General features: G+C 34.3%; 1 protein-coding gene across 12 annotated transcripts in view; it reads right to left on the reverse strand.

The window, feature by feature from the left end:
- RAPGEF2 (Rap guanine nucleotide exchange factor 2) overlaps window positions 1-26,984 on the reverse strand; it is a 249,805-nt gene that overhangs the window by 111,578 nt on the left and 111,243 nt on the right. For 7 of the 12 annotated variants that reach the window (XM_058721011.1, XM_058721007.1, XM_058721006.1 and 4 more), the window contains exons 5-7: window positions 8,947-9,022; window positions 6,982-7,149; window positions 4,554-4,571 (exon numbers count right to left, since the gene is read on the reverse strand). In XM_058721011.1, coding sequence (XP_058576994.1) covers window positions 4,554-4,571; window positions 6,982-7,149; window positions 8,947-9,022 — 262 coding nt within the window. Of the gene's footprint in view, window positions 1-4,553; window positions 4,572-6,981; window positions 7,150-7,230; window positions 7,258-8,946; window positions 9,023-18,134; window positions 18,500-19,463; window positions 19,674-26,984 lie in introns of those variants that run through there. The other 5 variants (XM_058721010.1, XM_058721003.1, XM_058721014.1 and 2 more) reach the window with 4 other exon arrangements.

A 26,984-nucleotide genomic window follows, 5' to 3' on the forward strand; every position in this document is an offset into this window, starting at 1 on the left:
AAATCTCATGAAAAAAAAAAAAAAGCACATAAGAAATGCAACAGTCTAAGATGAACAGGATCTTTGCAGTTGAGACTAAAAGCTAAATTTTAGCCAAGTATATTTAAAACATATACAAGTACAGAAAGCCACCAGTGTTCACAATTAGAGGCAGGACAAAGTAGCAATGATCTGACAAATAAATTGCTTGAAATATTGCATGATTTGCTGCACAACACCCTTATTACTTTCAATTTCCAATTGCAACCAAAAGATGGGTCCAATTATGACATCAACACAAGCTTTCTTTCAAAATGGAATGAAAGAACAGTAAATCCCAGTGGACACGGGAGTTCTGCAGCAGAGATGATGTAATATATAAAAATAGACATCCTCTAACAGAAGCTGAAACTTGGGTAAACAGCACACTGCACACTATTCTCAACTGCCTTGCATGAATTTGCAATGCATGCTGTTAATAGCACAAGAGAAATCATTTCTTGTTTTAAACTATTTCCTGATTTACATTTCCATTTCTATACACACTCTATAGTATAATTTCCCAATCTGTATAAATTAAATGAACATAAATACCTGATTGTAACTGCAAGAAAGGGAAATAGTCCCCCCAAAGCAAGGAAACTGAGACCACTGCAGCAGTTTTAACACACTGCATTTTGCTAGAAATTGCAGCACATATGGCACAGAATTGTTACGTCCACCTATTGTTCAAAGACCTTTCCACAGGGAGCTTTCTGCAGGATTTTAAAATGCAACATGATCTAGGTGAAGAGGAATCAGTAAGCCTGCTGATAATAGGTTCAAAAAGCAAAGAATTTTTGACACTTTAAAACTCTGATGCAAATATAAATCATCATACATGCATACAATAACTAAGATCTAGCAATCTGTAGAGGTTTGTGTGTGTGTGTGTGTGTGTGGGTGTGTGTGCGCGCGCGTGCACACACACACACACACACACACACACATATCACTACTGTCTAACACTCTCCCTACCCCTCTCTTTTCCATTCTTTACCAATTCAGCTTTCACATTTCTATTGGGCTTTCCTGGATTAAAGAATATTTTCCTTCGAGCCAAGATATTAAGGGTGTTCAAAAAACCATGCCTGATTCTTCAAGGTGCCCTGTCTATGTACCTACACAGTACTAAGAATTCTCTGTATTTTAGTTGCCCATTTATTTGTCTATATTACCTATGAAACTAAAAAGAAGCAAAATATGTCTGTCCTGTAGACCTATATAGTCCTAGAGACTGGCACAAACCTAAAACAAGGTGGGCACACAATAAATATTCATTAAATTAATAAAAATATGTAAATGAAAATACTGAGCTTTCCTCTCTATGATACAAGAAAGAAAATATACACATTTTCTGAAACTCCATCCTATTATAATTCACAGAAAGGCACTGATGTTATTATTGAAGACAAAGGCTTTAGCAAAGAAATGCCTAATGAATTTAAAGAATGAAAATGTTGAAATAATTAAGAAATTTCCCCCATATTTGAATATTTTGTATATAAGCGTAGATTTTTTAGATGTCATATGAATAAATTATAGTCAGGTATAATATGATGTGAACTGATTGTTATAAGTTAAAATCCTAAGACCTTATTAATATTCTAGGAAATTTAGTAAATCTACAAGTCACTGATATATTAGTGAAGATATATTCTCTTACTATTAAGTAGGAAATGTTGGATTAAATTAAGAAGACCTCAGTAAAAAATTAAATAAATAAGTGAAAAAGCAAAATCATTAACATGAGTGAAAACACTATTTCTAATGCAAGAACAATAGCCCATGTCAAAAACACTATGGTCACATAAGTGTGCACAATCACACAAACACCGTAATTTTTCATTTGTTTCAATATCTAACCATTTTTGAAACTAACCAAACTTACCAAGAAGTCCTTAATTGAAAATGATACTAACTTAAATCTATCTCTTAAAAAAAAACCTACTTCAGAGATATATAAGATATAACCTAGGAATGATTACATAACCGTTATAAGAAATAGAAATTGTCTTATATTGTTATAAAGAATAACTTTATAAAAAAAAATGGGACTCATTTCCATAAGCCTCATGCATGAATCAATCTTATTACAACTGGTGCCATTTTATAGATATTATATTAACACTGTAACAAAAAAATTATTCCCATTATGTTGTAATGTTACATGGTATTCAACTTATATTAACTTAATAATTTTATGCAGTATTTTTTATTACCTTTATACATCTGTACCAAGAATCTTAAACTAAGCCTAATCTACTGAAAAATTTAATACATAATTACTAAACAGTGCTCTGAAGTGTATATTCATATTGTAGACAAGGACGACTAATAAAATGTGTGGGGAGGTATCTTTTTATATGATCAACAGGTTTCCATTGTTTCAAAAATTTTGCATTGATTGAAACTTTATGAATATGTTTTATGTTATCCTCCCATTTCAAATTTGTAGAAAACAGACCCATTCTTTTTAGGGTAAGTAGGAGTGGGAGTGGAAAGTCAATCAGAACTGCAAAGCACAGAGAGCATCTTAGTTCTTTCAGCCATCCGAGGCTGAAATGTCTGTTGCTAGACGTAACCGCCACGGTGTAGAGAGGACAAGTTTTCTTCAATCTTCAGTCTACTCTCTCTGTACAATTTTTAATCTTTCTAAACTAAGAAGGCGGCATAGCTCTCTTTTCATTAAGATAAAAGAAACAGAGGGCAGAACAGGTATGCACCAGTCTCCCCAACACACCAGTCAGGTAAGTTAAGTCCTCCCCTTAAATATCTTCTAGAATAAATCACAAACTCTTAGAATCAATTACCTATAAATGTAGACAGGCAGGGCCTGTAATTATGGGTAAAATAAACAAAGCTTTTTTCCTCTACTGTGTTCTGAACCGAAAGACAAAACAAACTTGACCAAAGTCTCTAAAGAGGCTGACCCTAAATCTTCTAGCCTCTGCCAAGAACCTTATCTACTCCCTGCCTATTATTTTATCCATTCTAAGACTGAAAATTCATACCACATCCTATTTTCTGGCAATCTTAAATACAGCCTCAACCTCAACTCATTGAAATGTAAGAAAATTCTAATGAAAGCCATCTCCAATATTCCCTTCTCACTGAATTTTAAAATGCTTATTCTCTCTGCAAACCTCACACACCTGCCTTGAAAAAATGTCTTGAAAACACCCTATATGGACTACTTGTGTACTCATGTTTCTGAAGGAAATTATTACAATCTGTTTTAAACCACTACAACACATCTAACTTTAAAGAGTATACATCAGTTATAGATTGTAACTCAGCGTACATTTTAAATTCGATTCTTAGTTCTAAATGGGAATTAGACTAAACTAATTTTCCATATTAAAAAAGAGAAAGATTAATTATATACTGATGCATCTTTTGAAATATTAAAGTTCTAGATTTTAGAGTATACTTTTGCCAGACAAAAGCTCAAAACGCTGGTGCAATTTAAAAAATTTATATAATTCGATCAAAATTTTATTAAATTTAAAAACAATGAAAATGTTTAAGATTTACCACATCATTTAAAATTTAGCAGTGCTTCTAAAGTACCATACAGCAGTCATGACACCTGTGGCATTTTAATATGTATTCTTTTGCACAGAACATAAAGTTACTGCCTCATTTTAATTTGAAAACCTATACAAATATTTCATGCTTTCAAGCAAGGTTACTGTAATAGCCAAAGATATTATATTGACAGTAGACTTCTTCTAATGTGAATTAAATTATTCATGATCTTTTTCCTGTGCAGTAAGAAAACACAATTGTAAAATTTTACTAGTTCCTTAACCAATTAGTGTCCAGAGGTAAATCAGTTTTTCTTCCTTGACTCCAAATTCTCTGATAACCCCCAATCTGACCCACAATTTCAAAACAGTAACACTAACAATCATAAATTAGTCATGTGCCGGCGTGGAAGAAATGAGCAAAGATATTAATATAGGCCTCTTGATTAAAATATAGAATGAAATAAAGCATGAAATCTGGTTAAATATAAAGTGCAAATAAGAAAACACAAGCCATTTTAAATTCTCATTTCCTTTTTGACTAAGCCTTTATTCTGTTTGACTAAAATTTTACCAGTGGTCTCCCACAATGCTCTTACATTGGGATTCCTGAAATTTAAAGTTTCCACCTACATCACTTAAAATATAAAGGTAAGTTGCTAATGGAGTTCCCATACCTGTGTTTCTCTCTTCATTTCTTTCCTTGCAAATCATGTTAGTTAAGAACACTGTTTCCACTCGTTCTTAAAAGTAATTAGGTGGCACTTAAGTGGACATAAGATGGATAAGGTGGACAGTTCATCCCTACATCTGCACAAATAAGGCGGCCTGTACCATCACCTAAACCAGTGACACTTTCGTTTTAAGAGATTTTACTAAATCGGGGCAAAATACAAAAGAACAAGACCAAGCCAAACACATCAATGTTATAAACTCATTAGTTACAATGCAAACTCACAAATAAACTTGGGTTAGTATTAGGAGACCACACACAAATTACAATACCTGAGATTTAGTGCATTCCTTTGAGCCAAAATGAAATGAGTGCCATAAAGGAGGAAAGGAAAAGATGAACATTATCAGACATGCTATAGTACATCTGCCAAAACGAAGATAATGTTAAAATATAGGTTAAGTATGACCATACAGAATCAGCTATACGTATAATGTTCTCCATGTTTTTTAGCCATGCAACTGGAAATGCATTTGAAATCATTTAAAATCACCTGTGAAGTATGATCATGCATCTTCTAAATAAACTTTTCACCCACAGTCCCACAATACTAGGAATCTTTCAAAAAGAAGTATTTCTGTTAAGAATAAGTAAATACGACTTATGGCTAATGAAGAATAATAACTTTCATTTCATTCTTTTTATCCTGTGGCACCATATATACAAACAAGATTTTGTTGTTTTCGTAGGTTAAAATCAAGTATTGAGATGAAAATATAAATATTATATAAATATAATTAAAACACAACTTGCACACAAAATAAGTACCCAATATTTTCCATTATGACCTTGTTGTTGCCAATCTGAACTCATTTAGTAAAATTAATACCAACATATCACATATTAGTAAGCTAGCACAAGATCCATTAGTAATCAAGTTAAACTTTCGTCATAGTACTGACTTTGCCCTCATAAAAGTATCTGTTGACCAGGTATGGTATTTTTTTAAAACCATTAAATTAAAAAAAAAAAAAAGTAATCTTGTAATAATAAAAAGCCCTACACATTTTTATACAACAGATCAAAAAAGGGAAGTCATGCAGGGAAATTGAGTGAAGTATTCCATAAAGGGGGAACACACGGAAATAAAAGAGAATAACAGTTATAAAATGATCCCCCCAACTCAAGTGTGAAAATAGGACTATAAAATTAAACCAATCAGCATTAACAATAGATTTTAAGTAATTCACACTCCCACTATCTTAGTATGGAATCTCATTTGGAAAAGTAATTCCAAAGCAGAAAGAATATTAACAATATTAGTAATAGACTAAAATATTATATAATATATGGAACTATTAATATGTACAACTATTTTTAATCCAAATTTCCTTCTTCCATGATCCTGTATCAACACTAAAAATACTACCTTCTTTTACAGACAATGGTAACAAAAAAACCTTTCATGGGTTTTTTTTTTTTAACACCAAATCTCTCCAAAGGACAAACAAAGCTCTCTTTATGATGTGCAAAAAGCTACCCTTTCCACATGAGCTCAATGAAATGATTCAACTATAAAATTCATGTTAAATTAAAATAGTGCATGGGTAGTGAGAGGAGTAGGCGGGTAGCTGGTGGCCAAAACTGCTTAAAAATCCACACACAAAGAGCTCTCAGAAATAAAACATATGAAGTGCAGGTATAAAGTATATCCTATCACTAAAAGTTACTAAAAAGTAAGTATATAATTTTAAGTCTATATTCATTTTCCCATGTATTTTGTACTTATACTTATTTGCAAAAAGAAAAAAAGTGCAAGTAAACAAAACCAATGAGAAATGCAAAACAGTTGTCAATTATCTATTTTTATGTTTGTTACATTTTTATTTTAAAATTAATTTCACATATAATGACTACCATTTAATGTTATTATATCTACAGACAAACCATTTTTTACTTTATTATGACATATGTAAGAACTCATGTTACTTTCTTTTTGAAAATAGAAATCCTAAAATATCTTCTCAACTATTTTGGATTGGCCATCAGGGGAAAGAAGCATAGAGTAGTTATGCAGAAAGAAAGGAATAAGAAACATAAAGTTTTAAAACTGACTATACTGGGGTCTTACACAATCACTCATTATCTGTGCCTTGGTTTCCTCAAACATAAAAATAGCTTCTCAAATAATTATGAAATAAATGACGATCAAGTGGCATGCAGCATTTAAAATGATCTTTGAAACTATCAGAAGTACTTCAGACCATCTTTACATTGGGATTTTTAAAAGCATCCCTTCAAATTATGCTTTCACTTCATCATATTAAAAACAAAAAAATCTCAGGAAATATTCTCACAGTGGTATGCAAAGCTATGAAAATAACATTTAATTTTTATATATCTACCTTTAAAAAAAAATAAGTCTGATACCAGTTATTGGGGCTGGGAGCAGGGGTAAAATTTTAGATGAAGGTAAGAATTTAAAATATTCCAGTTACAACTGTATAGTTGATCACAAAGCTAACCTCAGAGGACATTTTAATAAGTAAAAAGGCTAACTAGCCAATATCTTTTGATATCTTATTTCAATGCTCTTTAAAACTCTTCATACTCTATGTGTTCCTAGCAAAACCTACACTTTGGATAGGTATATCACAGAAAGGAATTATTCCTCTAAAGTAGAAAATGCAAATGTCTTTTCACAAAATTCCAAACAAAAAAACTAAAGATAAATAAAAACATTATACTTTAATAACTTACCGTATGATAGCCTCGAGGCAAAGGTGGTTTGCCCACAGGATAAGGATCCACAGTGTCAATAATTGTTTGTCTTTCACCTTTCTGGTTGATTTTTCTAAATCTCCTTCGAGATTGTCGATGAGAAGCTTGACGCTGAAAATACTCTTCATTTTCATCCATATAGTCCACCTGAAAAAACAAAACAAAACAAAAATTTATTTCCTCAAATACAACATTCCATATTAAGATTAGACACAGAATAAAACTTACAGATAAGTCCATATTCATTCATTTTGCAAAGACATTTGTAGACAAACTATCTTTACAGACTAAGCGTTTTTGAACTTCTCTGGAACTAATTGGTTTTGAGTAACTTTTCTTTTATGAAGAAGCATTTTCAGTTCCACTTAGGGCAATATGAGTAACTGTTGAATTTCCTGCAGTTTAAAGGGAAGGATATTTTCAGTAATCTTTGTAGTGATTTATTAGTGAAAGAACTCACAGGATACATTACCTCGCATTATGAAAGCAACGGCCCCATTGTCTTAACTCTGGTGTATATGAGTAAATCTGTAAAAACCCCCAAATCCCAAATGACTCAAGCTGGACTGCTAGCAGAACGGCTTTGGTAGGTTACTAGGGTTTCTCTTCCTACTTTCAATCTGTGAATTCAGTTTCTTTTTTTTATAAATAGTGTTATTTAAAAAAAAAAATTCCTCATTTTCAACATTTTAGAAACTGATGAATGGACCAACCAGAATAAAAGTTACTTTAGGTCAATCCTCCTCATACTTATATAATGAAAATGTGATTGCTCACAATCAAGGCATAGTAAGATTCTAAGCCTATTCTCCCACTAGCAAACCCAGTAGTTTGTATAATATCGGCAAGTATACGATTTTAAATATCAAAAGTCCCACAGAGAAACACAAAATAGCACTTACAGAGGCCAAAATCTCTAGGAAATACCTAAAATGCTTTCCAAGACCTGTTGCTGGAAAGTCCTATGTAACTACCCACATTTTCTAATCCTAAATCTTTACTTACCACCATGTTACTTTCTTACTTAAGAGTAAATTTTGTGAAATTTTACCAAAGATTTTCACTCCCTTGGACAAGGAAGTTTTCATTCTGATGAATTCCTCTCCTACATCATAGGGGAAAATCCCAAATCTTCTCTGAAAATAGACTCATGGCTTTCTACCAAATATTTTATTAAATGTGAATAAAGAGCTTCCATCATCTTCTATATTAGGCCAGAAAACTGGGGGACTAGTACGCTGGTTAAATACTCTGTTGAGGTCTTTATTTCTCTTTTTAACTGAATTGCAGTTTTTAAAAAATATATTGACCAGGATACCTGGATGGCTCAGTTGGTTAAATGTCTGACTCTTGATTTTGGCTCAGGTCATGATCGCACCATCGTGAGATCAAGCCCCACATCAGACTCCACACCGGGGTGGAGCCTCCTTAAGATTCTTTCTCACTCTCTCTCTCTCTCCACCTCTCTCTTCTGCTCATGCACTCTCTCTCAAAAAATAAAGTTTAAAATATATACATATAGACTGTAAGACATGTATAAAAAACAGGAATTGGTTTCCTTATCCTAACTGTTGCCTGAATACATATTACTATGATTCATTTGAAGTATCTTACTCATTCCAATTAATATTTAGAGAGCTAAAATCCTGTAATTCAAAGATCATTCCCAAATTTAAGTAAAATGGCATTATCACAGATTGATTTAACAAAAGTTCAAGCACAAAACATTTAGGTACTTGCCCCTTTTGAGTCTTCTATCTTTTTCATTTCATTGAATCTTATAAATAATTACAATATTATGACTATGAACTTAGATTCATAATAAAAATTATGGAATAAATATATCTAAAGTTATAAAATCTATAATACATAAGTACTGTGCAAAAGTGTTTTTATTTTTATAATTTTTTTAGGGAAAAAAAGTCTTCACAGAAGTGTTCTTACCACAATCATTTCAGAAGGCTCTAAAACAATGCATTCACAGCCACGCCTAAAGCTTCCTGCAGAACGCTTGCCAAAACTAGGAAGAAAAAAAAAAAAGATTTATGAAATATAAATTGAAAATTTAGGCCAATTCTCCAAATAAATAAAAATAAAATAAAATAATAAAAACAAAAACAACCACTGGAGAAAGGGAAACTCTTTCATCATTATTTATACAGAATAACAGGAACCATTCAAATTCTTAAATTTCAGACATCTATTTTTCTGAAAAATTCCAATATCATGTTTCCAGATTAATAATGTAAGTAACAGAAAACCAGTATGAATGTGTTTTATATTAGCTTGTTTTACTTTTTTTTTTTAAAGTTTATTTATTTATTTTGAGAGAGAGAGAGAGGGAGAGAGATCGTGTGTACGTGAGCCAGGGAGGGGCAGGGAGAGGAGACAGAGAATCCCAAGAAGGCTCCCCACCAACAGCGGCAGTGCAGAGCCCAACATGGGGCTTGAACCCACAAACTGTGGGATCCTGACCTGAGCTGAAACCAAGAGTCGGACAATTAACCAACTGAGCCACCCAGATGTCTGTATGTTAGGCTGTTTCAAGTTATTCCCAGCTAGGTGAAAATTTAGAATATTCTAACATTCTAATGGGAACTGAATCAATGGCAAACTATAAAAATATACAAAGTATAAAATGCATATAAATTTTCTTCTGTAATTTAATTGACTTAGTTAAGAATTTCTTTTACCTAAAAACTATATTAAATTTTTCTACATTTTCAAATCAACTTATTCGAAATAAGTATATGGACAAGGTATTCCACTTAAGATTTTTTCCTTAATTCAAGTGGATGTGCATATCACAAGCCCATTTCTCCTGAAAACTTTTCACTAGCGAACTCAGATATAGCACCTTTGCCTTATCTGTGACAACTCCCACCTGAACATTGCAGCAGGTGATTCTGCCATAGCTATATTCACACTAGAACCATGAGGAGAAAATCCTGGTGAAGCTAGGTAGTCCTGACTTGTTCTAATATACCATCTACTCCTACCCATTTACTACTACAAAATTCTCCCCTCCCTCCAATTGACATTTTTTTTTAATTTTTCTTTTTTCAACATTTTTTATTTATTTTTGGGACAGAGAGAGACAGAGCATGAACGGGGGAGGGGCAGAGAGAGAGGGAGACACAGAATTGGAAACAGGCTCCAGGCTCCGAGCCATCAGCCCAGACCCTGACGCGGGGCTCGAACTCACGGACCGCGAGATCGTGACCTGGCTGAAGTCGGACGCTTAACCGACTGCGCCACCCAGGTGCCCCTCAATTGACATTTTCAATAAACATTTTTAATAGCTTATCTTTGAGAAAAAAAAATTCTTCCAAAGAACTTTTTTATCAAGCAACTAATCCTGTTTCTTAAAAAATCAAAAACAGAACTATATGTGGCATATATATGAAAAAATTATTTAAATATTCACATGTACATTCATGCACACATACACAAACATTCATATTAGAGTGCTTTTTTTAAAGTGGAAAAACTAGCAAGAAAATATAATAAACCCATCTAGAATATTACTTCTCGTGCAATTAAAATGACCAAGTCTTTAAATATTCTTACCTTAGTTTACAATTAAATACCACTAAAATGACATAAAATCTTCAGTACACACAAAAATTTCTTTCTGGTTTCTGAACTACCTGATTGCAGTTTAATTTTTTTACAATGAACTTTATAATTTAATGATACACTACAAATGAAAAAATAATCTTAACATGTTACTAAAATATGTAGCAGGTTTTATGCCATCTTCACCCATTTAATCCTGTTACATGACTAGGTAAAAATATATATTATATGTTTAAGGTGTATTTCTAAATAAAATAACATTAAAATCTAAAGAAACTCACAACTACATAACTCTTTTTTTTAGGTTTTTATTTAAATTCCAGCTAGTTAACATACAGTGTCATATTAGTTTCGGATATACAATATAGTGATTCACTGCTTCCATATATCACCCAGCACTCATCACAAGTGCCCTCCTTGGTCCCTATCATCCATTTCCTCCATCCCCCAACCCACCCCCCCTCTGGTAACTGTCAGTTTGTTCTCTATTGTAACTCTAATTTTTATTCTATTTTATTAAATTATAGCACTGGACAACATAATAATAATGTTTTAGAAACATAATGATTGAATGATTTTCCTGTTTTAAAATTTCAAATAGTAAAAAAAAAATGTTTAGAATGGATGCAACGTGTACATAATATTCAATAAAAATAAAAACCTGTTAGAATTGCTTACAAATTTCAGCAACAAAAGGGGTAATGTCTACACAAACAATATGGTAGTCACTATTCTATGCCTAATTCTGTACCAACAACTCTCCCTACTTCAGAATTAAAGGTGTAAATCCTTGTACAAAGTAGTCATTAGCTCAATAGAATTTTATGGTAGGACAACAATCACATATTCACTTGCACAAACACTATTACTTCGGAGATGAAAAGTTTGCATCCCCTAAAATGTGCTATTCAAAAATATCTCCATAAGAGTCTTTTGGGAAAAGAGATACACCAGAATCTGATGAAACTCCCTTTGCAGCCACAGAAGACTCAAGTTCTACTGACCATCACAAATACGTGAACTGCAGGAAAAATAACACTCGCCCTCAGGTAATTCCTTGAATACACTCAGCAGAGAAGGCAAATGCACACAGAACACATTCTAGCAAAGGAGAATATATTATTTCATTCATCCAACAATCTATGATTTCAAACCCGGCCAACAACCTAGAAGTACAATAACCTCAAAAGAGCCAAATAGTAGGTCATGAATGCACATGCTAGGCCTAATGACTAGACCTCTTGTCTCTAATGCAAAGATGACTTACTCTTTGCTTACAGACCAGAAGCTATAAGTTAGGATGAACAAAGTACTGGAAAATGCTAGCTAGAAATTAAGTCCACAAAATACATTCGCTTTTCCTCTGTGATATTTTGAAACAATAAATATGTAAACAAAAGTAAATAAATATCATTATTTACTAAGTTTTTAAAAAATCTTGGACCATGTTCTACACACTGTTTTAAAAACCCAGTTCTGGGGGTGCCTGGGTGGCTCAGTCAGTTGAACGGCTGACTTTGGCTCAGGTCATGATCTCGCGGTTTGTGGGATAGAGCCCCACATTGGGCTCTGTGCTGACAGCTCAGAGCCTAGACCCTGCTTCAGATTCTGTGTCTCCATCTCTCTCTCTGCCCTTCCTCTATTCACATTCTTTCACTCACTCTTTCTCTCAAAAATAAATAAACATTAAAAAAATAAAAATAGAGGCGCCTGGGTGGCTCAGTCGGTTAAGCGTACGACTTCAGCTCAGGTCATGGTCTCGCGGTCTCACGGTTCGTGGGTTCAGGCCCCGCAACAGGCTCTGTGTTGACAGCTCAGAGCCTGGAGCCTGCTTCGGATTCTGTGTCTCCCTGTCTCTCTGCCCCTCCCCCACTCACGCTTATCTCTGTCTCTCAGAAATAAATGTATAAATAAATAAATAAATAAATAAATAAATAAATAAATAAATAAATAAATAGAAACTCAGTTCTGAAACATAAGTATAGAGCTAAAAAAGGACACCAGATAGCAACATATAAGCTCCACGCTAGATGATATTGAGATCAGTTCTTTAAAATATTTTAGATGGGGGTGCCTGGGTGGCTCAGTCGGTTAAGCGTCCGACTTCGGCTCAGGTCATGATCTCACGGTCCATGAGTTCGAGCCTCGCGTCGGGCTCTGTGCTGACAGCTCAGAGCCTGGAGCCCGTTTCAGATTCTGTGTCTCCCTCTCTCTCTGCCCCTCCCCTGTTCATACTCTGTCTCTCTCTGTCTCAAAAATAAAAAAAATAAAATGTTAAAACAAATTTAAATAAATAAATAAATAAATAAATAAATAAATAAATAAATAAATAAAATATTTTAGATGATTTAATGGAAAGAAATGGAGAGAAATCTGCAGGCATGCAAATGACATAGATGTTTAGACAGTAAAGCACAAAACAAAGTCAGTAAGAATAAAGTACAAGACATTTCATCCTTTAGTTTTATGTGAGTGCAAGAAAGCAGTAATCAGAGGATCCACTCTATACAATGAAATATCCTTTGTGAAAACAGATCAAATGCATACACCATTTAATATGACATTAAACAACAAGGGGTTCTCATGTTTTAGTTAAAAGACATACATGAAATCTAGACATCTTTAAAGCATTAGCACAGTAAGTACTAACATAATAAATAACAAAAATATACACAAAAACCTCAAAATGATGAATACACTAGGAAGTAATTTTTAAAAATGGAAATTACTATACCTACTCTTATAGCAAACCATGTAAAACCTATGATATAGCATTCTCCTAGCAAAGTTTCTAAGGGGAAAAACACAGAACTGAAAAGTTCCCAACAAAAAAATTAAGGAATTCCAGAGGACTTTTTGTAAGATCAGAGGCACAAATTTAAACACTTCTTCAGTCTTACTAATAGCAGCTGAAAGTTGGAAACTTAAATGTTTATAAAATTATGATTTAAGAAAATTTATAAATGATAGAAATTAAATAAGAACATGGGCAACTTAAAAAATATACCTATAATCCTTAAGGGTTTCAAGAAAAGTAAGAAATTTAAAAGAAAGAGTGAAGGAGAGGGGAAGGGAAGGGAAGGGAGGGAAGAAAGAAAGAAAAGTCATAAATCGTTAAGGATTATTTCAAAGCTATGTGACTGTATTCTGCTCCAAATGCTTCTTGGTACCACTGCAGAAATGGACAATTAGTCCTATCAAATGCATTCTTTTTTTATTATTAATTATTAAGTCTTATAAGAGACTACACAAAGCGATCTATAGATTCAATGCAATCCCTATCAAAATCCCAAAAAGCCAATCTTCAAATTCTTGCAAATAAAATTGCAATGGGCCTACTTAACCAAAACAGACTTGAAAAAGAACAAAGTTGGAGGACTCACACTTTTGATCTGAAAACTTACACCAAAGCTATAGTTATCAAAATAGTGTGGTACTGGCTGAAGTGCAGATGAATAAACCAATGAAACAAAATTGAGAGTCCAGAAATAAACCCATATATCTATAGCTAACCGATACTGACAAGGGTACCAAGCTCAGTCAATGAGGGAAGAACAGTCCCTTCAACAAATGTGCTGGGACAACTGTATTTCCACATAGAAAAAAAGAAGTTGAACCCATACCTCTCACCACATATAAAAATTAACTGAAAATGGATCACTGACCTAAATTTAAAAAGCCCACACCACAAAACTCTTAGAAAAAAAAAACAAAAAAAAACTGGGATAAATCTTCATGACATTGGATCTGGCAATGGATTTTTTTTTTTTTTACTTCCAAGTTTTTATTTAAATTCCAGTCAGTTAACATACAGTGTAGTAGTAATTTCAGGTGTAGGATTTAGTGATCATCACTTAAACATACATACACTGCTCATCACAACCCTCCTAAATACCCATCACCTATTTAACACATCCCCCTACCCACCTCTCCTCTAGCAACCGGGAGTTTGTTCTCTATAGTTAAGAGTCTGTTTTATGGTTTGACAATGGATTCTTAAATATGACACTAAAAGCACAAGCAGCAAAAGGAAAATTAAAAACTTGTGTGCATCAAAGGACATTATCAAGAAGCTGAAAAGACAATCTACAGAATGGGAGGAAGTATTTGCAACAATACATTTGAGAAGTGTTTAATATACAGAATATATAAAGAACCTCTACAACTCAACAACAAAGACAAATTAAAAAATTAAATTTGCCTAATTAAAAAATGAACAAAGTACCTGACTAGACATTTTTCCAAGAAGGTATACACATGGCCAATAAACACATGAAAAGCTGATCAACATCCTGAATCATTAAAGAAAAGCAAATCAAAACCACAATGAGATACCAATTCACACCTGATGATAGATGTGAATGAGATACTAATATGGTTATAATTTAAAAAAAAAAAATAGCAAGTTTTAAAGAGGATTCAGAGAACTTGGAACTCTTATATTTTTCTGGTAGGAGTATAAAGTGGTACAGTCCCTGTGGAACAGTTTGGTGCTTCCTCAAAAAGCTAAACAGAGAATTACCATATGACCCAGCAATTCCACTCCTAGATAAACACTCAAAAGTACTGAAAACAAGGACTCAAACAGATATGTGTACATTCAAGTTCACTAAAGCATTATTCACAATAGCCAAAAGGTATAAACAACATAAATGTTCATCAACATATTAAACATATGTAAACAAAACGTGATAAACACATGCGATGAAATATTATTCAGCCATTAAAAGGACTGAAGTTATGATACATGCTGCAGCCTGCATAAGCCTTGAAAGTATCATGCTAAGTGCAACAAACCAGTCACAAAATGACATATACTGTAAGATTCTACTTATATGAAATATATAGAACAGGAAAATTCATAAGGACAGAAAGTGGACTATAGATTATTGGGGGGTGTTGGAATGCTTAATGGTTACAGAGGTTCTGTTCAGAGCTATGGAACATAAATTTTGGAAACAGGTAGTGGTGACAGTTGCACAAGTATGATTGTAATTAATGCCATTGAGTCATACACCTTAAATAGTTAAAATAGCTGGGGTGCCTCGCTGGCTCAGAGGAGCATCTAACTCTTGATCTTGGGGTTGTGAGTTCAAGCCCCATGTTGGATGTAGAGATTATAAACAAACAAACAAACAAACAAACAAACAAACAAATGGCATATTTTATGTAAGGATAAAAAGGTTGGGTTTCTTGGCAAAAATTTGGGACTTGAATAAGAAAATGCAGAGATACCACTTTGATCACATAATAGCAAATCTTAGAGACAAAGAAAGAGTTAACTATGATGACCGAATTATACCAATGACAGGCCTGGGACTGACCTCTTTTCTACATTAATTAGCAATGAAGTGAGAGAAGTTGTGGGTGAAAGTGGAACTAGGAAGAAATGGGGAGAAGGCAAATAAGTGTCACCGAAATATTTCTGAAGAGTCAGTTGTACTACCTACATTCTTCTTTCATCCAGCATTAACCCTATTTTTATTTTACTGCTAGCCATAAATTTGAGGGGACTGCCACCCCAGCCCCATCTCCACAATTCGGCTTCCTATTCCTCTTCCAAATACTCACTGGACCCATATAGCAGAATCAAAATAAACTTTGTGATCAATACAGAGCTTATAAAACACTCACTAAATATAAGCCCCTGTTCTTACATAGTTTGCATGTAAGAATTTATGTATCTTCTGCAAAAGATGAGTCACAGGGAAGTTGTGAATACAGACAGAAGAGTGAGTACCATGAGTTTAATAAAAAGACTGTCATATTTGCTTCCTACAATGGTACATCAAAACCAAAATAGATTTATAGAATTTCAGAGATTAAAAAAACAAAAACAAAAAAAACAAAACTTAGAAAATCCTATAGTACAGGGTTTCTTGGCATTTTTTTCTTCAGTCATAATCCAAGGTACTACATTCAAAGGTCCTCAAACATTTGTATTTTATATAGAGCCCTCAGGTGATAATACATGTGACCAATGCATTCCTACTCACCCCGTAAGAACTGCCTCTCTAGTTCCATTTTTATTTCACAATTGAAGAAACTAAGCCAACCTATCTAAGGGAAGGTTAAATGAGATGCCTGAAATCACAAGCAGATTCCATAATACAGGATTCTGTCATACTTCACTGACCTTGCCCTTTCTCTTACTTTCTGCTATAGCCCTCTTCCACATTCAATAACATAAACTCTAGTCTTTGGTAAGCTTGCCATTTATGAGGAATAACTCCCAGACCTCCTAAGGAATATTGCCGTACTGTATCATATTTACCCATAAAGCATAAACCCAATGACAAGTGGAGAGCAGAAGGTGATTACAAGATAGATTCTCAGAGATTGGCTAGGCTCACTCACTGCCTAGTTGAGTGAAAAAGACAAATCGGCTTTTGTAATTCAGAAGGCAATTCAAATTCAGCAAAATTACAAATGACCATCAAGAGCTTGAGGGTTACCCTGGAATAGGCCAAGATCTGAATGTCATATCTATAAAAACCAAGCTTCTCCAGGCACTTGCTGCCAGAACTTCAACTAGTAGAACATCTGCTTCTTTGAAACGGCACTCATAATACCACATGCCATGATAAACAATGATATTTTTGAAGTTTAAACTTCTTAATTTTTAAAGTGACATTGCTTATTTTTAAACCTTGAATTAAAATTATTTTAAAAAAATAATTCCTCTCTTTTAATAATTTCAGTCTTTCTATATAAACACATAAAGACAAATACATATGTATAATAATTTTCAAAAGCAAGAAAGATGTAGGTAACAGTTATCAATGAGACTGGGCCTGAATATTTAAAAACTTGTTTGCCCTTTCTATACTAGATACTAACCAGCCTTTCACAAGAGGCTATAAAGTCAGAAAGAAAGAGATAGGGAGACATGAAGAAGTATGCTGTATGTGGTTTAAGAATGCTGACAGTTTTCTCATTCTACATCGTAAGAAAATTTAATTACTAGAGCCTATTTTAAATCCTTCTAAAACTGTTCTGTATAAATACACTGTACAGTTTGGCTTTCAACTATTAACCTCAATGTAATTTCAGAATGTCCTTATAATCTTACATTAAACAACTAAAAGACAACTAAAAGTAACGCAGGTTTACTTTTGGTCGATATATTGGTTCTCTGAGCTATAAAAAAAAATGTTAAATTCACACAAATGATTGCTATAAAGACCACGTACAGCATAACAAGGTTATTCCTAAATGCTCATATTCCCTAAGTACAATTAATTTAGGAATGGTTGTTCCAAAAACCATTTAACAATCCAGATTTTCATCCTCATTAAGTTTTTGTACAGAAAAAATTTTAAATGAAGAATTACAAATTGTTGTAAAATTGAAGTAAGCTAACTTCAATATTTCTTACAGGTGCAAAATGCAATGACTTTATAGTACTAAAAATATTCAGACAAAAATTACTAAAATCAATTAGTCTTCCACATAACGTAAAATAGACACAATTTTAATAGCTTGATAAACTGTCTTTCAAGTTCAAGACCCACAATAAGAAAGCACAAATGTTTGAAAATATAAAGTCTTACCTAGTTTTCATAAATACCTTTGGTAATGATACCCCAGGCAGGGTACTGCAGGATCTTTCTCTGGTACGGCTGTCCTGTCCTAACTTTCTGTGACCACATTTTCCCCACCCAAGTTGAGTCAAGAGTACTTTGCACCAGTGTAAGTTTCCACGAAAGGCAGTTGCTGAACACAGAAGCTGCTTCTATCAGTGTCCCCAAACTTGCCCTTTGTATGGGCCTCCACATTCTTGTTGTACGTCAGAACTGCCCAGTGGAATGCAATTCCTCAGTATTGGAATGTAAACTTGTTCATATCAGGCTATACCCAGTGAGGGAATACACAGCAATCAAACTGAGATTATGCTGGTGGGCATTCCCAATTTATAAAATGATTTAAAATGTAAAACTTTAAAAACACCAATTTTTCATACCTTATTTCTGGACAATGATAAGTAGTTACTAAATGTCACTTTTCTCCTTAAGAATCTAAATAAAATGACTGAACTGATGCTCCTAAATCAAAATTAATCTACTTATTTAGGGCTCACCAAATATATACATATATATATGTGTGTATATACACATATATATATGTGTGTGTGTGTGTGTGTGTATACATATATATACCACACACACATATATGTGTGTGTGTTATATATGTGTGTTATATATATATGTGTGTGTGTATTCATATGACACTGCCTTTAAATAGAAGGATAGCAATTAACTTTAGAGGGGAAAAAAATCTAACAAGTAACTGCTGATGCCGTCTATCCCATTCTCAATCAGTAGAATAACAAGAGTAAATTTTGATATAAGTATAAAAGGAACATGATCTGAAAAATCACCATAAAAATGCATTTCAGCTTTTAAAATATTGTCCTCGCTCATTAGTTTAACCAAAAGGGGAAAAAAAGGTTACAAGTATTTAAAACAAAAGCATACACACACCAAGTATACTACATATAAGTTACATGTGTGTGTAAATTACCAACTGTTTCTAAAGCATGGCCTTTAACAAGATCCTATTTCAGAAGTAACTATTTGAGAAAACTACACACTTACGAGTCTCTCAATTTCTTTCAAGGCTCATTTAGAAATAAATTTTCTAACAATCATCACCCTGCACAAATTAACAGAGGTGGGTTGCTCCACCACGAATCTCAACATTTAACCTTTGCTTAAAAGAGAGCACGAGAAAAAAATTACAAGCGAAGGCCTCATAAGCTGTGTTTTCTCCTCTCTGTTCATTCCTCAGTAGCCTGTTGTCTATTTAACTATGGGAGAAGTACTAAACATTTGGTATTTACACTATTAACATTTAATTCCTTTAAGAACAAAAAATCTAACCTGCACTGTCTTCAAAATCTTTGAAGCACCAATAACAGCAATAGCACTGCCACCTTCTATCTGAGCTCTTTTCTCTGCGGCAATGAGCACTCCCCATTTCCCTGTGTGTTTTCTCTCAGTGAGTCCATGCGGCTGTAGCTCGTGCAGAAAGCCAACATTCCTTCTGAAGGCTAATTTCCTGCTTCAATGACCCACCCACCCCTCCTGGCTGCAGTTATGTGTTACGCATGTTGTATGGGCACTGTTTCCGCATACCAGCCTCATGACCTCAGCGGCTGCCTGACAGATGCTCTTTTATCAATTTCTATTAATTCATTATCTACCCTCTTGTAAGTCAAGGGCAAGTAGGGAAATCTGCAATGTCTGCTCTCCTATGAGTCTCCAAGGTCAAATGTTTAGATGTGCTCAGCAATGCAATTTTGTTATTAGAATTTATCTAAGCTGTACTATACACATTGCTCTCCACCAAAGGGATGCTGAATTGTATACCTGGCTTGAGGGATTATCATGGGAAAAAAACTAGCATACGTTTAAACCAAAACAACGTGGGAAAAGTTGAAAGAGGCTGCTTTTGGTCTTGCTTATCCCTTCAAGAGAAAAAAGGTGGATCTTACCTCAGCTGTACTGGGGTGAAGAGAGCAAGCAGTTTTTCTCTCTTGCCACAACCTAAACCAGCAAAGGACAGTGCTGTGATGATGACTACACTTTGGTAGTGTCTATGTCCTCGTGACCCAACTGCTACAGAACAGCTCAGCTAAATTGATCTGCTGCTATCAGTCTACACAGAGGCACAAACAGGTCTCTGCTGATCACAGTGCTTTGTACACAGATGGCAGCTGATCAGTTTGTATAAAAGTTATGGTCCATAACAGCTTTCCCCTTCAGCATGTAGACATGCCTTATCCAAAAGGCCTTTGTGAAATGTTCACCATTTCACTGTGCAAAGCTCATCATGTATGAGTTAAAGAGACAAGGAAGCTTAGCCCTAACATCTTATCTAAAAATGACCTAATTTTCATAAAATTCGTTAAAGAGGTAAAATGAACAATTACATTAAGAAATCACCAAATAGATCTATGTAACTTGTTAATGAGAAAAATGGTAGATGAATTCAAATGAATGATTCAAACTGGCCCCTCACCAGCAAGAAACTGAAATGATCTCAAAAATCAAGTAAGATCTCAAATATTGGCAACCAGGCATCTGATATTCTTTAAAGGCTACATAAATGGCACCAAAACCTAGCCACTAACCTCCCCCAAATCTGCCATATACCAGAAATGAAGTTGAAATAGGAGGCATGTCCTTGAAAGACAGGACCTAAAAACGAATAGTTCAGGGGTCACTCAAATAATACCGCATTCATAAAATTCTTAGAAGTTAAAAAAAAAAAAAACACATTTACAAGAAAGGAAAAGCATAAGCCCACAAATATATGTAACTTCTTAGAAAGACATCAAGTAATAAAATGTCAAATAATCTAATTCATCTGAATAAAATGTGGACATTTCTCAAAAGCCATATTTAGTTTGTTTTATCTTGTTTTATAACTAATTATTCTAATTCTACCAATAAGTAGACAACTCTGAAAATACTGTTTAACCTGTTTCAGATCCTCCCTTATAGACTGAACTAGTAAAAACCTACTACTTATCATCAAAAATAAAATACTCAGGGGTGCCTGAGTGGCTCAGTTGGTTAAGCAGCTGACTTCGGCTCAGGGCATGATCTCCCAGTTCATGAGTTCAAGCCCCACGTCCAGCTCTGACAGCTCAGAGCCTGGAGCCTGCTTCGAATTCTGTGTCTCCCTCTCTGCCCCTCCCCTGCTCGTGCGCTCTCTCTCTCTCTCTTTCTCAAAATTAAATAAACATTAAAATTTTTTTTAAATAAGTAAAATACTTAGGAATAAATTTAATGAAGACATATATGACCTATACACAAAAAATTACAAAAAGAGTATTTAACCATGCAAAGGGAAATAATAGAAGATTTAAATTATGAAATATACCAGGTTGGATGGCTCAATCTTACTGAGAGTAAATCTTCCCAAATTGATCTTTAGATTCAGTGCAAATCCAATCAAATCCTAACAAACTTTGGACACAGACAAGCTGATTTTAAAAAGACTGACAATACCAAGAGTTGGGGAAGAGGTAAAGCAACCAGAATTCTCATAAGCTGTTGGGAATGCAAAATGTTACAGCTATTATACACAGCAGCACGGCACTTGTTTATACAATTAAACATACATGTACCATATAACCCAGCAATTTCACCCCTAGGTATTCAAAAAGTAATAAAAACATACGTCCATACAAAAAGATGTTCATGAATGTTGACAGAACATCCAGAAAACTGGAAGGAACCTAAACTATCATTTTCAAATTATGTTTTGCAAAAGACTAAAACTACCTCATTTACAAAGTTCAATAGAATTTATGAAATCCGACAACCATTTAATATGAGAATTGGCAATATGTTGCATAGCTTGCTTAAAACAAGACATGAGATAATTCTGCATGAAAATGGGCAGCAAAGCAATATCTTAGTTGTCAAATTCTGTCCCTGTAGCCTTCTGACCTTATAAGAATCTCATTTCTGTTTCTGTATTCTCCCTATTTACCTACCTTTACACCTACACTACCCCATCTCCAAAGCGTTTCAGGTGACTCAATGCCCAGGTTCTCCTCACACCTCCTGTGGCTCCCCCTGTCTGTCAAAGCATGTACCACAACAGGCCTAATACCAAATATATTTAACTCTGATCTCCACCAGCTTCATTCCCTCCAGATTTGGTTATAGCTGGCAAAGGCATCACACTACCAGACATGCAAGTTCCAAGCATTGGAATCATCTTTTACTCCAACTTGTCCCTTGTCTGTAATTTCAGTCCCTAAATTTCGTCAATTAGTCCTTCTAAATTACACTGACATGTGACCCATCATCTTCTATTTCCCTGAAAATACTAGTCAGGCCCTTAGCTTTGACACACCAAGGCTACTGAGATAGGATTCCTGTCTTGGTTCCAACTTTGCCAATCTTCCACTATCTTCCCATTCTACTGATCTTAAAACTTCAGTGGCTACACATCAGGGTGCCTGGGTGGCTCAGTCGGTTGAGCGTCCAGCTTCGGCTCAGGTCATGATTCGTGGTCCATGAGTTCGAGCCCCGCCATCAGGCTCTGTGCTGACAGCTTGACAGCTCAGAGCCTGGAGCCTGCTTCAGATTCTGTGTCTCCCTCTCTCTCTGCCCCTCCCCCACTCATGCTCTGTCTCTCTCTCTCTAAATTAAAAAAAAAAAAACAACTTCAGTGGCTACACATCAGTCTCATAGTCATTAGCTCAGCCTCTCAGTTCACATCTGACCACTTGCTTGTAAACTTTGAAAATGAGAGTGGCATGGTCCAATAGAGATTGTAGTGGAAAATCTCTAGGCCTGGGTCTCAGTATTTTACCCATTTTACCCATTCAGCCAGGTGAATCTACTAACTAGCCCACTTCAGAAACCTCTGTCTTGGTCAGTTACATTTCATAATCTTGTATTTTATCTTCTAACCATCTTTATTGCCAAACATGAGGACTCTAATCCAGTGTCTTTTCTACTTATTGTCCCACAAGCACATTCTTAGAAAAATTAAAATTCATACTTCTCACTCTGTAGTAGTTATCAGACAGTTCTTCTCTACTGTTTTTGAAGAACTATAATTACTTTATACTCTGACATAGATAATCAATGAAAAATACCTCTGCTTTAGCCGGAGGGATGTTTCCATACACAAATTTATATATAACAGTTTTTTAAGGTTCACTTAATAGATGTCAGTCATACTTCCAAAAAAAAAAAAAATTCACTTAAATGGGATAATGATTATAAAACCTAGAAAACTCTATTTACAATTAACTCTTCATTCTGTATTTCCAAAATTATGTCAGTTAAAAATCAAGATCAGATGACAAAGGGGTAAACTGAAGTGGTCTCAAGATTCTGAATAACAAGGAATTATTCCTTTAGACTATATAAACTATCATGGCAGCAGACCTCTGCAATATATACATATAGATATATAAATAAAGAACATATATAGGTAAGACATAGGTATATCATGTATTATATATGATTAAGAATGATGAAAATGAAATACTCGTAGTTTTTCTATTTGTAAAACTAAAGTATACTTTATATAAGTATAAATTATATATAAATAAAAATATAAATACTTTATATATAAGATGGTTTTCTAAATTCATCTTAATAAAGCAAAAAATAACAAAAATAAACCAGAGGAAAATGTTTGACAGATTTTGACCACTGCCTCAATATTTTAAATTATCTGAAGATGTTTATATTAAGAAATAAACATTATCTTAATAAAGCTGATAAACTAAGCAGTTTATAGCTATAAAACATAAAGACATTAATAAAAGACAAAGTAAAAATAATCCTTTAAATATAACTGAAAAAAAACCACATAACCAAATAACTAAGAAAATATACTTACTTAATGTTTATATAGATCTATAACATATGAACATGAAATACTAGAGATTATATCTTATATTTCATTGCAAAAAAATACATAACCTCTATAAAGCCACAGATATGTGACAAGATAAGAAACACGAAAGGAAATAATTTTTTTTTTAATATTTTGAACTTACAGCTCAATATTCTTATCAGTAATAAATATGGAAGGTAGTTTTTAAGCACACATTACATTCATTTAAATTCTAATATAAAGATAATACATGAAATAAAATGAAATAATAGCTGAGAGTATATTTCTTAATTCTTGAAGTACTTTTAAACAATTTTCAGTACGTTAAAAAATCAACTAGGATAATAGAATAAATAAATAATAGAATAAAGTCATTTTCTTTAATATACGATTTTGTAGTCTTTTATGCATATATATATATATATATATTTTAACTTATAATTAAATAAAATAAAGGGACCCTGAACTATGATTAACTGGAAGTTTTTATTTTAATATTCCAATTTCACCATGTATGATTTGCTTCATATCACAATCTTTCTCTTACTAATAACACTCTTATTTTCTGTTGGTCTTCCCAATAGCGAAAGTATGCTTCTTATTAAAAAAAAAATAGGAGGGGGGGGGCGGTGGCACCTGGGTGGCTCAGTCGGTTGAGGGTCTGACTTCAGCTCAGATCATGATCTCGAGGTTTGTGAGTTCAAGCCCTGAGTTGGGCTCTGTGCTGGCAGCTCGGAACCTGGAGTCTACTTCAGATTCTGTGTCTCCCCCTGTCTCTACCCCTCCCCTGCTCATGCTCTGTCTCTCTCTGTCAAAAATAAACATTTAAAAAAAATTTTTTTAGGGGTGCCTGGGTGCCTCAGTTGGTTAAGCAGTCGACTCTTGATTTGGGCTCAGGTCATAATCTCACAGTTCATGATTCGAGCCCCATGTCAAAGCCTGCTTGGGATTCTCTGTCTCCCTCTCTCTCTCTGTCCCCTTCTCGTTCCCATGCACATCCATGATCTCTCTCTCTCAAAAATAAATAAATAAGCATTTTATAAAAATAAATATAGTTGATAGATATTTAAAGGCAGTTTGAATTCAAACAGGTGAAATGGTAGTTCACACATCCCTCCACACCAAGCCTCCCCCAAAATGACCGTGGCACAAACATGGGTTGCGGGTTCCATTCCACTTAGCAGCAGATAAGTAAATCCAGTTTTTTACAGAGAAAAATACAGTATTTTATTGACACACACATCAGACTTTAAAACCTTTATGAAATACTGTATTTACTTTTGCAAGAGAAATCCAAACATCACTAAAAAGAAACTCTAGAGTGAACTCACAGTCATTTACACCAAGGATCACAAATGACAAATTCCCTGACTGAAGATTTCAAGCATCAGATGACCTGGATAACCTATCAATTGTACTACTACAGCCAAAAACATCAGTCCTTCTCTTTAAGGTTACTTACTTTGTTAAGACACTACCAATGCCAGTTTCCCAAGGACTGTGAAAGCCTGCACTTATACGTGCAGCGTATCTGTGAAGCTGTCGTTATGGCAACCAAATTCCCAACTTGATCCAGCAATTGAACTCCCTCTCTAGAGATCTGTTTTGCTCTGTGCATCAGGTATCCCATCAGAATATGATTTAAACGGGGTAAGGCTGCTCTAAAAGATGCTCAAAGTCATGTTAGCTTTCCAGGATGAAGACATTTCATGCTGAAGCAGAAAATACAACTAATACCTGAAGGGGGAACATTTTAATATATCCCACTGGATCTTTAACACATCTCAATCTATTCCATCAACTTACACCTCCACCTTATTTCAAATTTAACGCAGGATATGTTTAGATAAACTGCAACTAAACTCTCCCTTCAATATTATCAACTGTAGTCAAATCAAGCTCACATTTGTTTCATAATTTCATTTGCCTTATTTGGAACTCCTTCCCAACATTGTCTTAAAATCTTTAATATATATTTTTACCTTATCTGTGTGTGTCATGGGAATACCTGGACTCAAGTCAACTTTAGATATGACAAGTAGAAATTATAGGTGATGTAAGACCCAAAGCAGTGTGAGTAAGCTGATGAAGAGTATGATCCTAGGGCTGAGGGGTTAGAATGATGTAGAAAAGAAAGATAATGAACAAACTAAGAAGGGAAACTGGAGAGCAAGTGTAATAGAAAGTATTGATTATCCACTCCAACATCCATTCTCCTCCTTCTTCTTAGAAGGATATTTTTAGGAGTGCCTGGGTGGCTTAGTCTTGATTTCAGCTCAGGTCATGGTCTCACAGTTTGTGAGTTCGAGCCCCATATCAGGTTCTGTGCTTATTTATTTTTAAATAAAGACATATTATTATTTTTAGCGGGCACATTACTTCACAGAATAAAAGACAACTTGTCTTAGGCTCCTGGGCAACCTGAAGTGATCATGTTAAGTACCTCTGGACAATGTAACATAAAAAGAAACATTGTTTCAAGAAATCTGATTCGGATAGAAGTTAAACTTTTTTGTTCTCCTGCCTTCCCTCCTGCTTCTAGCTCCTGCTGCAGACATGACAGGTGTGATTTAGCAGCCACCTTGTGGTCTGACCTGATGCTGAAAGTGGAAGCTATGTGCACACACAGGTTTTGGAAAGAAGGATGAAAGCCTGTAACCTTTTCACACTGAGGAGCCACCAGACCATCAGGGACCATCTACCTTTAGGGTTCTTTTATGTGACAAAAAAAGTAGGTCCTGCTGTGTTTACGCAATTGTTTTATACAACCAAAACTAACTGTACCTAATGCAGTAAGCAAAATGATGTCCAACAAGATACCATTTTTACCTTTTTGCCCCTTCTGCACTCCTGCACAAACTGGCCAGTACCAAGTTCTCATGAGCGTCCCCCCAGACTCCTTCCTTCCATTATGGTACAGCCTCATTCTTTTCCTAGCCAAAATTTCAATAAATCGGAGGTTATTGAAAAGTTATTTCTAAAAGGGAATATGTTGGGGCACCTGGGTGGCTTGGTGGGTTAAGTAT

The sequence above is a fragment of the Neofelis nebulosa genome, chromosome 3, assembly GCF_028018385.1.
Source record: "Neofelis nebulosa isolate mNeoNeb1 chromosome 3, mNeoNeb1.pri, whole genome shotgun sequence".
NCBI lineage: Eukaryota > Metazoa > Chordata > Mammalia > Carnivora > Felidae > Neofelis > Neofelis nebulosa.